The sequence below is a fragment of the Myiozetetes cayanensis genome, unplaced genomic scaffold, assembly GCF_022539395.1.
Source record: "Myiozetetes cayanensis isolate MyiCay16 unplaced genomic scaffold, myiCay2020 scf31, whole genome shotgun sequence".
Lineage (NCBI taxonomy): Eukaryota > Metazoa > Chordata > Aves > Passeriformes > Tyrannidae > Myiozetetes > Myiozetetes cayanensis.
In genome coordinates, this window is record NW_026087533.1 from 2,832,507 (window position 1) to 2,843,089 (window position 10,583).

At 60.0% G+C, this 10,583-nt stretch overlaps 3 protein-coding genes across 4 annotated transcripts; 2 read left to right on the forward strand and 1 right to left on the reverse strand.

Moving 5' to 3' along the window:
* The first annotated feature begins 704 nt into the window (after positions 1-704).
* Positions 705-2,045, forward strand: LOC126645554 (ras-related protein Rab-42-like). The gene is made up of 2 exons (XM_050326093.1): positions 705-964; positions 1,628-2,045. The coding sequence occupies exons 1-2, from the start codon at positions 705-707 to the stop codon at positions 2,043-2,045; spliced, it is 678 nt and encodes a 225-aa protein (XP_050182050.1).
* A 572-nt stretch (positions 2,046-2,617) lies between these two features.
* Positions 2,618-4,047, forward strand: LOC126645609 (ras-related protein Rab-39B-like). The gene is made up of 2 exons (XM_050326243.1): positions 2,618-2,832; positions 3,615-4,047. The coding sequence occupies exons 1-2, from the start codon at positions 2,618-2,620 to the stop codon at positions 4,045-4,047; spliced, it is 648 nt and encodes a 215-aa protein (XP_050182200.1).
* A 388-nt stretch (positions 4,048-4,435) lies between these two features.
* TAF12 (TATA-box binding protein associated factor 12) lies at positions 4,436-10,399 on the reverse strand. Of its 2 annotated transcripts, none has more exons than XM_050326242.1 (6): positions 10,326-10,399; positions 7,817-8,068; positions 6,617-6,694; positions 5,850-5,964; positions 5,595-5,683; positions 4,436-4,917 (listed from the first exon to the last, which is right to left on the reverse strand). In XM_050326242.1, exons 2-6 carry the CDS (start codon positions 7,982-7,984, stop codon positions 4,882-4,884), a joined length of 486 nt encoding a protein of 161 aa, XP_050182199.1. In that variant the 5' UTR covers positions 7,985-8,068; positions 10,326-10,399; the 3' UTR covers positions 4,436-4,881. The 2 variants fall into 2 exon arrangements, with proteins under 2 accessions (XP_050182199.1, XP_050182198.1); XM_050326241.1 differs by lacking the exon at positions 10,326-10,399 and adding an exon at positions 9,171-9,366.
* Positions 10,400-10,583: the final 184 nt, after the last annotated feature.

The following is a 10,583-nucleotide window of genomic DNA, read 5'->3' on the forward strand; positions in this document are numbered from 1 at the left end:
ATCTGGGCATTCCCTTCCAGTGGAGTTCAGTGGTGCTTCAGGGTGGGATCCTGTCCCTGCTGCAGCACCTGGGGTGTCCCCACAGCCCTGGGTGGATGTCCCTGGACTTCAGGAACACGCTTGGATCATCACAGAGGTGCTGGAGCAACTCCTGCAATCCTCCACTTCCCAACACCCTGTGATGGAGCTTTGGTGATGCCAGTTGCCTGTTTTTTATGATGGACAACAAGCAGGGATGTGGGGGATCACAACAGCCTGGGAGTTGCCATTCCCTGTCCCTGGATGTTTGGGCCATGGCAGAGTCCCCCGGGGTGACCTGGTTATTTGACAAGAGCACCTTTTCCCTGCAGGGACTCCAGAACCCCTTCCCTATGGAACCTGTCCCTCCCGGGATCTCAGTGGGGACAGCAGTGTGTCTGTGCACTCCCAGCCTGGCTGTCCCTTTGTCACCTAAGCCGGGTAACAGGACAGACCTGGCATGTGACAACGACAAACACCCCGGGGGCAGGAGGATGAGGCCAAACAACACCCCGGGGGCAGGAGGATGAGGACAGAGAAGCTTCTCCCTCCTCCCGGGGCCGGTTTGTTTGTTTGCCCGGGTGACTGTGTGGCCAGAGCCGTCCCCGTCCCCAGGTGGGGTGGGGACAAGGGTGGAGACCTGTCCGTGTCACCGCCAGCACAGCAGAGTCGGGATCCGGCCGGTCATGGGGACGGTGACAGGTCCCCCCCAGGACCCCGACGCCGGGGGACACTTCCAGTTCCGCGTCATCGTGCTGGGGGACGCGGCCGTGGGCAAGTCCTCGCTGCTGCGCTGCTTCGCCGAGGGGCCGGGGGGAGGTCCCGGGGGCGCGACCACCCCAGGCCCCACAGTGGGCGTCGAGTTCTACAGCAGGACCGTCCCGGTGCCCCCCGCGGGCAGGGCCAAGCTGCAGCTCTGGGACACGGCCGGCCAGGAGCGCTTCAGGTGAGCTGGGGATGGGGACAGAGCCCCCAGGAGGGACCACAGACCCAGCTCAGCATCCCCCGCACCCTGGGGTGGGTGTAAATCCCCCGCGGGCGTGCGGGGACAGGCAGTGATGCCCCGCTGGGACAGCGACGCTTTAGGGGACAGTGAAGCCTTGTGCTGAGCTTGCAGCGACTCCAGAGCCGGTTGTTGGGAGGCAGCCAAGGGAGCAGGGCTGGGGGAGATCCTGGGATGCTGCTCCGGGACTGCTGGTGGGCTGGGGCCGGGTGCTTTCTCTCCTGATTGCATCAGGAGCTCCTGGGAGCGTGAAAGAGGCTCACAAGGGACTGGAGAGCCTGACTGGACTGGAGGTTCCATGCTCTCCGCGTCCCTGTGAGCCTTTCTGGGGCCCCAGGGTTGGTCTGGGGGTGCTGCCCCTTCCCCACTGCGCCCCGGGCTGTGGGGGGGATGGAGGGACCCCAGAGCCCCTGAAAACCACACAGGCATCTGGACTGGGAAGGGGATGCTGAACAGAAAAGCAGGGTGTAAACGGCCCGGGCAGGTCTCCTTTCCCACTCCTCAACTCCCAACCGGCAACCTAAAACCCCCTCAGCCCCATCCCGGGGATGTGAACGCGGGGGCTGCCCCAGTGCCCCCCCGGAAACGCCCCCTGGGCGTGCCCAGGTCCATCACCAGGTCCTTCTACCGGAGCGCGGCGGGGGTGCTGCTGGTGTTCGACCTCACCGACCGCGCGTCCTTCGAGCGCGTCCCCGAGTGGCACCGCGAGGCCGCGGGGGGCGGGGACCCCCCCGCCTTCGTCCTGGTGGGGCACAAGTGCGACCTGGAGGCCGAGAGAGCCGTGTCGGCAGAGGAGGCCGGGCACCTCGCCGCCAGCCTGGGCATGGCCTTCGTGGAGACCTCGGCACGCAGCAACCTCAACGTGGACTTGGCCTTCCAGATGTTGGCGGGGGCCATCCAGGAGGCCCTGGCACGGGGGGTCCTCGCTCCTCACCGGGGCTGTGATGGCATCAGGCTCATCCCCAGCCAGAGTCGCCGCCGGCCCCCGGCACGGGGGGAGCCCCAGGAGCGCTGCCAGTGCTGATGGGGATGGGGGGACATGGGACCCTCCACCCGGGACCCTCCAGCCAGGGGGATGTTTTTCTCTCCACCCAGGCTTGGGTTTATTTCAAATCTTAATCTGGGGGCTCTGAAAAAATGATGCTCTGCTGTGGGAGTGTTTTTAATAAACCTGAGGGTTTTCCACGCTGAATAAAGGCTATGCTGGATGCCGGGCAGGGACACAGCGCTCAACCCACGGCACGGGGGATGCTCTGACTGGAAGGTGGGGTGCTGGTGGGGTTACAGCCCCCCCTCCCCAGGTCTGTGTCACTTTTGGAGCCTCCTGTCACTGGGAAAATGGAAGCAGGAACCCCTGAGTGGTTCCAGCTGGATGGAGCCAAAATAAAGGGAGTGAAGGGGTTCCAAAGGGGCCACCCCTGGGAAAATGGGACCTGAAACCACATCCAGCTGGATGGAGCCAAAATAAAGGGAGCGAAGGGGTTCCAAACCAGCACCCCTGGCTCTGGGAACGCCTCCTGGGTGGAGGAGCTCCCTGCCTGCCCGGACACGCACCCGGCGCGGGGGCGGCGGGGCCCGGCACCGGCAGAGGCACCGATGGAGCCGCGGTGGCAGTACCAGTTCCGGGTGATCATGCTGGGGGACTCCACGGTGGGCAAATCCTCCCTGCTCCGGCGCTACACCGAGGGCACCTTCCTGGATGCCGTCAACCAGACGGTGGGGGTGGATTTCTACGTCCAGTTCGTGGAGCTGGAGCCGGGGCTGAAGGTGAAGCTGCAGTTCTGGGACACGGCCGGGCAGGAGAGGTTCAGGTGGGTCCGGGGGTGGGGGAAATGGGTGTCCCCCACCGGATTGGGGGTGGGATGATGTGATCCCAACCCCAGGGAGGTCCTGGATGGGACTGTTGTTCCTGCTGGTCCCTTTGGTGGGGGAGCCCCATGTGTGAAGATCCAGCCAAAGCCAAGGGAAAGGAGCACTTGCTCCAGCTCTAAAGGGGTGTGGGCCCTGCTCCAAGCACTCCTCTGTCCCACAGCTGCAGAGGGGCTGGAGAAGAAGCTGGGAGCCCACTGGGAGCTGGGCAAAGTGGTTTTCCAAAGTGGTTTCCAGTTCAGCTGCCAGGAGCCTTCACACCTCACTGTGGGGCTGCCAGTGCTGGCTGAGTGGCTGCTGGGGACAAGGGAACTCGGGAGATGTGGCTGCAGGGATGGGAAAGCTCCAGGACCATGGCTGCAGGGGCTGAGAGAGCTCCAGGACCATGCCTGCAGGAATGTGAGAGCGCTGGGTCATGGCTGCAGGGCTGGGGGAGCTCCAGGACCGTGGCTGCAGGGACAGGAGAGCCCCAGGACCATGGCTACAGGGATGGGGGAGCCCTGGGGACTGTGGTTGCGGGGGACAGACGGGCTTTGGTGGCCGAGCAGGGACAGATCCACCCCCAGAGCCCTCACCAATGCAGCCAAAGGGCCGATTATCCGCCCTCTCCCGCCGCTTCGGGCAGGGGCAGCTCTGCAGGCAGGGGAGATGCTGCCCGAGGTGGCACAAGAGACTCCAGCGGGGCTGCTCACCCCTTTTCCCCATCTCCTTCCCCCCCTCCAAGGTCCGTGACTCGCTCCTACTACCGCAACTCAGCCGGGGGGATGCTGCTCTTCGACCTCACCAACCGCGCGTCCTTCGAGAGCGCGCGGCGCTGGCACCGCGAGGTGACCGAGGCGGTGCAGCCCTTCGGCATCGTCTTCCTGCTGGTGGGGCACAAGAGCGACCTGGCCGGGCAGCGCCGCGTGGGCCGCAGGGAGGCCGAGAGGATGGCGGCCTCGCTGGGCGCGCAGTACGTGGAGACCTCGGCCAAGGACGCCTCCAACGTGGCCCTGGCGTTCCGGATGCTGACCGTGGCCATCTACCAGGCGCTGCAGACGGGCAGGCTGGCGGCCAGCGAGGCGTGGGACGGCGTGAAGAGCAGCGTGCCCCTGCCCGCGCCGCCCGCAGCTCGGCTGCCGGACAAGGAGGAGAAGAGGAAGAGGTGCTCGTGCTAGAGATCGGGGACACGAGGGGCTGAGACACACTGGGATGTGTCCCCTGCTCCACATCGGGGGAGTGCTCTCTGTGAGCCTTGTAATTAACTGTGAGAGTTGTTAAACAGTTTAATTGTAACAGTTTAGGCTCAGTATGTAAGATTCGGTGGTTAAGGCAGCGGTTTGAGAAAGGACAGGGAAATAATGTAGCAATAAAATAAAATGAACGTTGCAAGGACCCTGAGGCACGCTCGTCCTCTGCATATTCCAGTGGCCAACGTGCCCTGGACTGCGGCTGCAGAGACAGGAGGGCTCCAGGATTGTGGCTGCAGGGATTTGGGAGCTCCCGTTGCTTCAGCTGCCGCACCTCTGCAGCGCTGCCTGAAGAGCACGAGCCTGTGCCAGGAGCTTAGATTAATAATTTCTTTATTCATGTAAAACAAACGCCAAGTATTTATATAAACACTGACATTACAAAGTACTGGAGCAGGAAGGGGGCAGGAAGGAGGAAACAAAAACCTCTACAGATGCTTCTAATACTGTCCCACACACGACCAAACTCTCTGTCCCTTGGGTAATCAATCACTTGTACGAGAAACCACTTTCAAGTCACAAATAAAAAGTCTCTCCTTGAGATGCGTCGCGCTCTGAGGAGGAACGAGGAAAGGGGCAGAGAGTGTTTTTGGCAGATCTCCTCGTAGAGTCAAGATATTGCTGCACCATTAATAAAAAATAGATGCTTCTCTGTAAAGCATTAAAAGAAAAAACATCCCACGGGTGACATCGTGGAGGCTTCAGCGGAGAGGCAAAATATCCCAAACTGCACTGGCGGCGTCTCCCAGCTCTGCCCAGGGGCTATTTCTTGGTGGTTTTGCGGATCAGTGCCATCCTCTGCAACAAGGAAAGGGAAAAATGTGGGAAGCTGAGCAGCTCAGAGCAGGTGACTGCCCAAACCAGCCGTGGCCCTGCAGGAACGAGGCATCCCGGGTGCTCCGGGGACGCTGCCTGACCTGCTCCCACACAGGTCTGTCAGGTCTGCTGGAATCCTGACGGGGTCCCAGGCTGGAGCCAGAGGAGAGGGAAGTGTCTGTGCTGCTCCACTCAGCACCCCGGGGCACTGGGATCAAACCCCATCTCAAGCCCCCTCTCTGTGCCCAGTGGGAGCTGCAGCATCACCCAGGAATCCTCCAGCTCTACAGGGCAGCTCCATCCTGGCTCTGACTGTGCACTTCAAAAGCAATGGATTAATTCAGTTTAAAGCAAAATTAGGGGTGTTTTCAGTCCCTGTGCACAGAGACAGAGACAGATCTGCCAGGGGCAGCTGAGAAGTGCCTGTGTGCAGCTCCCAGCTGGTTTTAACCCTCCCAAGCTGGGCTGCCCCTCAGAATTGTGCTCTTAGGGCACAGCCAGCACTGCAGAGGAGCCACAGCAACCTCAACCCTCTCTGCACTAACAGGCCAGGAGGCTCTGGGAGTCATTTCAAGCCCAAACCACTTGGAGGAGGCCGCAATTTCACCACCTTCCCCCTATCAGCCATATGATTCCCAGCGTTCTGAGGGCTCCTTTACCTGTTTATGAGCTTCTGTAGTGCAGGCTTTTTTGTAGGGCCTGATTTCTTCGGACCCAAAGCCCGGGATCCACATGTTCCACTGGCGCTCTGGAATCACAGAAGGCTTTGGGTTGGCAGGGACCTTGGAGCTCACCCATCTCCAACCCCCTGCCACGGGCAGCCCTGCTTTATCCAGCCCAGCACCACAGCCTGACCTCAGGAAGTGCCCCTGGGTCTCAGCTGAGGGGAAAAAATACCTGTAAAACTCACTCACCGAGGTGCAACTGGACGTCCTTGACCTCCAGGGTGTTGGACTTGCGGTGCCGCGCGAGCTGGCAGGCGGCGGTGACCACGCTCTCGATGAAGTCATCAGCGATCTGCAGCAGCATCTGTGGGGAACAGGGGCCACAGCCAGCCTGGTCAGCTCAAATCATGTGGGAAGGATGAAAACGAGCCCTCGGAAGTTGGTGTTTAGAAGCTGGAAGGGACCCACAGGGATTGTGGAATCCGAGCCCTGGCCCTGCAGACACCCCAACACTCCCACCCTGTCCATGAGTGTTGTCCAAACCCTCCTGCAGCTCTGGCAGCCTTGGGGCTGTGCCCACTGCCCTGGGGAGCCTGTTCAGTGCCCAACCAGCCTGTGGGGGAAGAACCTTTCCCTGAGATCCAACCTGAGCCTGCCCTGACACAGCTCCAGCCATTCCCTGGGGGCTGTCCCTGCTCCTCCCAGAGCAGCGATCAGAGCTGCCCACCAAGTGCCCTCAGCCACTCCTCACATGGCCCCTCCTGACCCTTCACCACCTCTGTGTCCCTCTTCTATGTCCCTCTGTTATGGTTTTATATCTTTTTTATATCCTGGTGCCCCAAACTGTATTTCCCCCAGGACTGTTATCTCACAGCTTTTTGCAACACAGCCGTTTTGGCACTGGGGACACAGAAAGGCTGCAGGAGAACACAGAGGTGTCAAATGAATTGTGACAATGCCTGTGAAAACACCCAGAGGAGCTCTTTGTGCAGCCCCTGCCGTGGGTTGTCACCCACCTCCTCCACATCTTCATCCAGCTGCTCGTTGGGATCCACCTCTCGCACCAGGTCCTGCAGTTTCTTCTTGGTTAAAACCTGAGGGTGTGGCAGAAGAGGAAGGATTTACTGCCCTGCTCCAGGAAAACAGCAGCACAGCCACAAACACCCCCCTCCCCCGTGCCCCCAGGGCCCGAGTCACGCTGTTGACACAGTCTATCAGCTCAGGAATGGCAGGGATAAGGAATATCAGGTGTTAAGGAGTCATTTTGGAGCAGCAGGGGTTGCTCTGGGCAGAAAGGGGAATGCAGCAGCCAGGATAAATGTCCCCAGCACTAAACTGGCACCAAAATGCTGCTGGCAAGGGGAGGGGGAAAGGCAAAACTACAAGTCTTAAGAGGAAGACAAGAAGGGTAAGCAACATATCAGTGATTAAAGCTGTGCTCAGGGCATGAGGGAAGCATTTCCATGGCTCTAGTGCTTATCAGCTTTAGTGCTGCTCATGGAAAACAGAGATAGGGGAGTGCTGGGTTATCCCAGGGCAGCAGCCAAAGGTGGCAGGGAGCAGAAACCACACTGGGCTTGGCCAACAGGATGCTGAGTCTTAAAAGATCTGGATGGAAGTTGTCAGCCTGCTCAGGTGATCCAGGCACAGGTGGGAGATTCCTGCCTTTCCTGGTTCCCTCGCTGCTGTGCCTGTGTTTGTGCTGGTGCAATTCCTGAGAGCCCCAGAGAAGCCATCAGGGAGCAATCCCAGGGCAGCAGCTCGTTTTAAGCACATCAAAGCCTCCATAGGTTGGAAGAGACCTTAAATCCACCTTATTCCATCCTATGCCATGGGCAGGGACACCTTCCACCAGCCCAGGTTGCTCCAAGCCCTGTCCAACCTGGCCTCAGACACTTCCAGGGATCCAGGGGCAGCCACAGCTTCTCTGGACAACCTGTGCCTTGCCACCCATTTCCTCCCAAATTCCTCCCATCTAAACCCCATTTAAAAAAGAATTTCCCCCCAATATACATTTTCCTGAGACTGCAAAACCCACAGCATCCATTCCACCAGCCTGGAAGCAGCTGGAAGAACTCCAGGAGGAAGCTCTGCTCACTCAGTGACTGATACTTCAACAGACACAAAGTATTTGCTGGTGATTTAAGGAGGGAGAAGGGAGCCAGGGGCAGGGCTGAGCATCATCCCTGTTGTCCTGGAGTCAGGGATGGAATTACCTGGTTGCTCTCAGGGCTGAGCCTGCCCCCTCCACTGGGTGTTCCAGGCATCTTGGCCACGGTGGTGCTGTTGGCCATGGAGCTCTGGGGGGGGGTGCTGGCTGGCTCTGGCTTGATGGAGGAGAAGTTGGAGAGGTTGATCAAGGTAGAAGGGCCAAACTGGTTCATAATCTGCTGGGCTTTAGATTTCAGGTCATAAAGCTTGTCCAGGTCCTGCTTCTTCTTGGGGTTGTGGGGACCCAAACCAATCAACTGGGGAAGGAAAGGAGAGCCAGGGTTAGAGGCAGGGAGGGAGTTCAGTGGGGTGGACAGGTCTTTGTCCTGAGAAAACTGGAGTTTATGGAAGACCAGGAGTCTCTGGACACAGCAAGAAGGGAGAAGTGATGTTTAAGCAGACAAGAAAACCTTCCCTGGTGTGTGGAAAATGAAGTTTCCCAGAAGCACAGGCCAGTGACAGCAGCACTGACCCACCCACCCCCTCAGGTTGTTGGTCACACACTGACCAGCCCCTCCTCTGTTCCATGGCTGGGAGGCTCTAAAGCCCAGGCTGGGTGAAGTTTTGCTCTGTCCTCACTGCTCCACGACAGCAAACTCATCCAGAGCCTGCCCCTCCCACTGCCACAACCAGCAGGGACGGGCCTGTCACAGGGAAGGAGAGCTCAGGGAAGGGTTTGGTGGCAAAACCCCTCGTGGAGGGGACAGAGGTGGGTGAAAAGCAGCAGCTGAGGCTGAACTTACAAAAGAAGAGTTTGTTTAACCAGCTTCACAGGACGTTCACACTCAGTGTCTGCCCCCTGAACAGACATTTCCCGCTCATCAGAGCCAGCCTGGTTAGTCTGGATATTAGTTGAACCCACACCAGAAAGCACACGGGGACACTCAGGGGCAGCTGCTTTAGTGCTTCACTCCAAGGCACACTCATGCACCTGGGATTTATATCCCAGACAGCTCCTGCAGTGCCCTCAGCAAGTCTCCAGCTCATTTTTAGCTGGATTAACGATGGAAAACCACGGCACTCACACCCTGAACCCCCCTCAGCTGCCCCTCTGGCCGAGGGACCAGGAGGGACCTCCAGTCTGGGTTTTAGCTGGGGCCGATCCCAGGCTGCTCACCCCACTCCTCACTCCCCAAATCCACCCAGCAGGAATTCCTGCCCACCATGCAGGGCAGGGAGGGCCCAAACCCTGGGGCAGAAAGCCCCAGAGCCCTCGGGGAGAAGCACAGAGTGGTTTTGCTGGTTTATTCTGGGATCTCTCCGCACCCTCCGGGCGCTGCCGAGATCCCTGGGCACAAAACCCCCGGGAATGAGCGGGTTCCCAGGGCAAATCCCACATGCCAGCCCCGTTTTACTTACAGCTATCTGAGTGTCTAGATCTTTAATTACATCAGCAACTGCTGTGGGCCCAGAGGGTGCAGAGGCCATGGCCCCCAGACTTCCCAGGGTGTCACCAGCCAGCGGGACCTACTCTGGCCTCCTCCTCTTCCACACAACTCCCAATCCTACAGGAACACCAGATATTTTTTTTTGGTATCACCCATCCTTTAGAAGATGCTGAGAGGAAGGAGTTTCACAGTCTGCCCTCACTGCAGGGCCAAAGGTCTCTCTGACAGGTCACACAGTGGAGGAGCATCCCACGGGATGCTGAAGAAATATATGGCCAAATTCCTCCTCCTCCTGGCAGGAAATGGAGCATCGTGGTGCCTGCTGATGTGCAGGTGAGCCCAGGCCCCACAGCAGCAGCTCCCTCCAGGGCAGGAGGAGGTTTGGGGGCAGTGACAACTCTGGGACTGGTTCAGCTCTGGGGCAGTACGAGGTTAGAGCTGCAACTAAAATCCACATTAATGCCAAACAGCACATTCCCTGGAGGGCTCAATGGGTTCTCATTTCCACCAATCACAATGATTTTCACCGAATACCTAAATACAATCACACAATCATGGAACGGTTTGGGCTGGAAGGGATGTTAAAGATCAGCCAGTCCCACCCCCTGCCATGGGCAGGGACACCTTCCACTGTCCCAGGTTGCTCCAACCTGGCCTTGGACACTTCCAGGGATGGGGCAGCCACAGCTTCTCTGGGCAACCTGTGCCAGGGCCTGCCCACCCTCTCAGGGAAGGATTTCTTCCTCATATCCAGTCTATCCCTGCCCTCTGGCAGTGGGAAGCCATTCCCTGTGTCCTGTCCCTCCATCCCTTGTCCCCAGTCCCTCTCCAGCTCTCCTGGAGCCCCTTTAGGCACTGGAAGCGGCTCTAAGTTCTCCCTGGAGCTTTCTCTCCTCCAGGCTGAACCCCCCCAGCTCTCAGCACTCACCACCCCTCCAGGGATGAACCGAACCCCCCTCCCCGTGCCGAGCGCACCGCGGGGGCAGCGCGAAGGTCACCGAGCGACACCGGCACCGACACCGACACCGCGCAGCGCGCCCGCCCCGGGGCTCTCTCTGCCCGCACTCGCAGCCGTGCGGAGCCCCCCCGGAGGCTCCGTGAGCCCCGCCCGGTGTCCCCCCCGTACCTCCCCATGACCCGCGGCCGCTCCGAGGCCCCGCCGCGCCCGCCCGCTCCGCCGACACCGGGGCGGCGCTTCCGCTTCCGGGGGGGGGCACGCCTCCGCCAATCGGGGGCGCGTCCGCCTCGTGCGCGCGCGCTCGCCTCCGCCAATGGGGGGCGCGTCCGCCTCGTGCGCGCGCCAAAGGGGCTCCCGCCAAGGGGACCCCCCCCCCCCCAATTCCCTCAGGGGAAGGCGGAGTACCCAGCATGCCCCGCGCGCGAT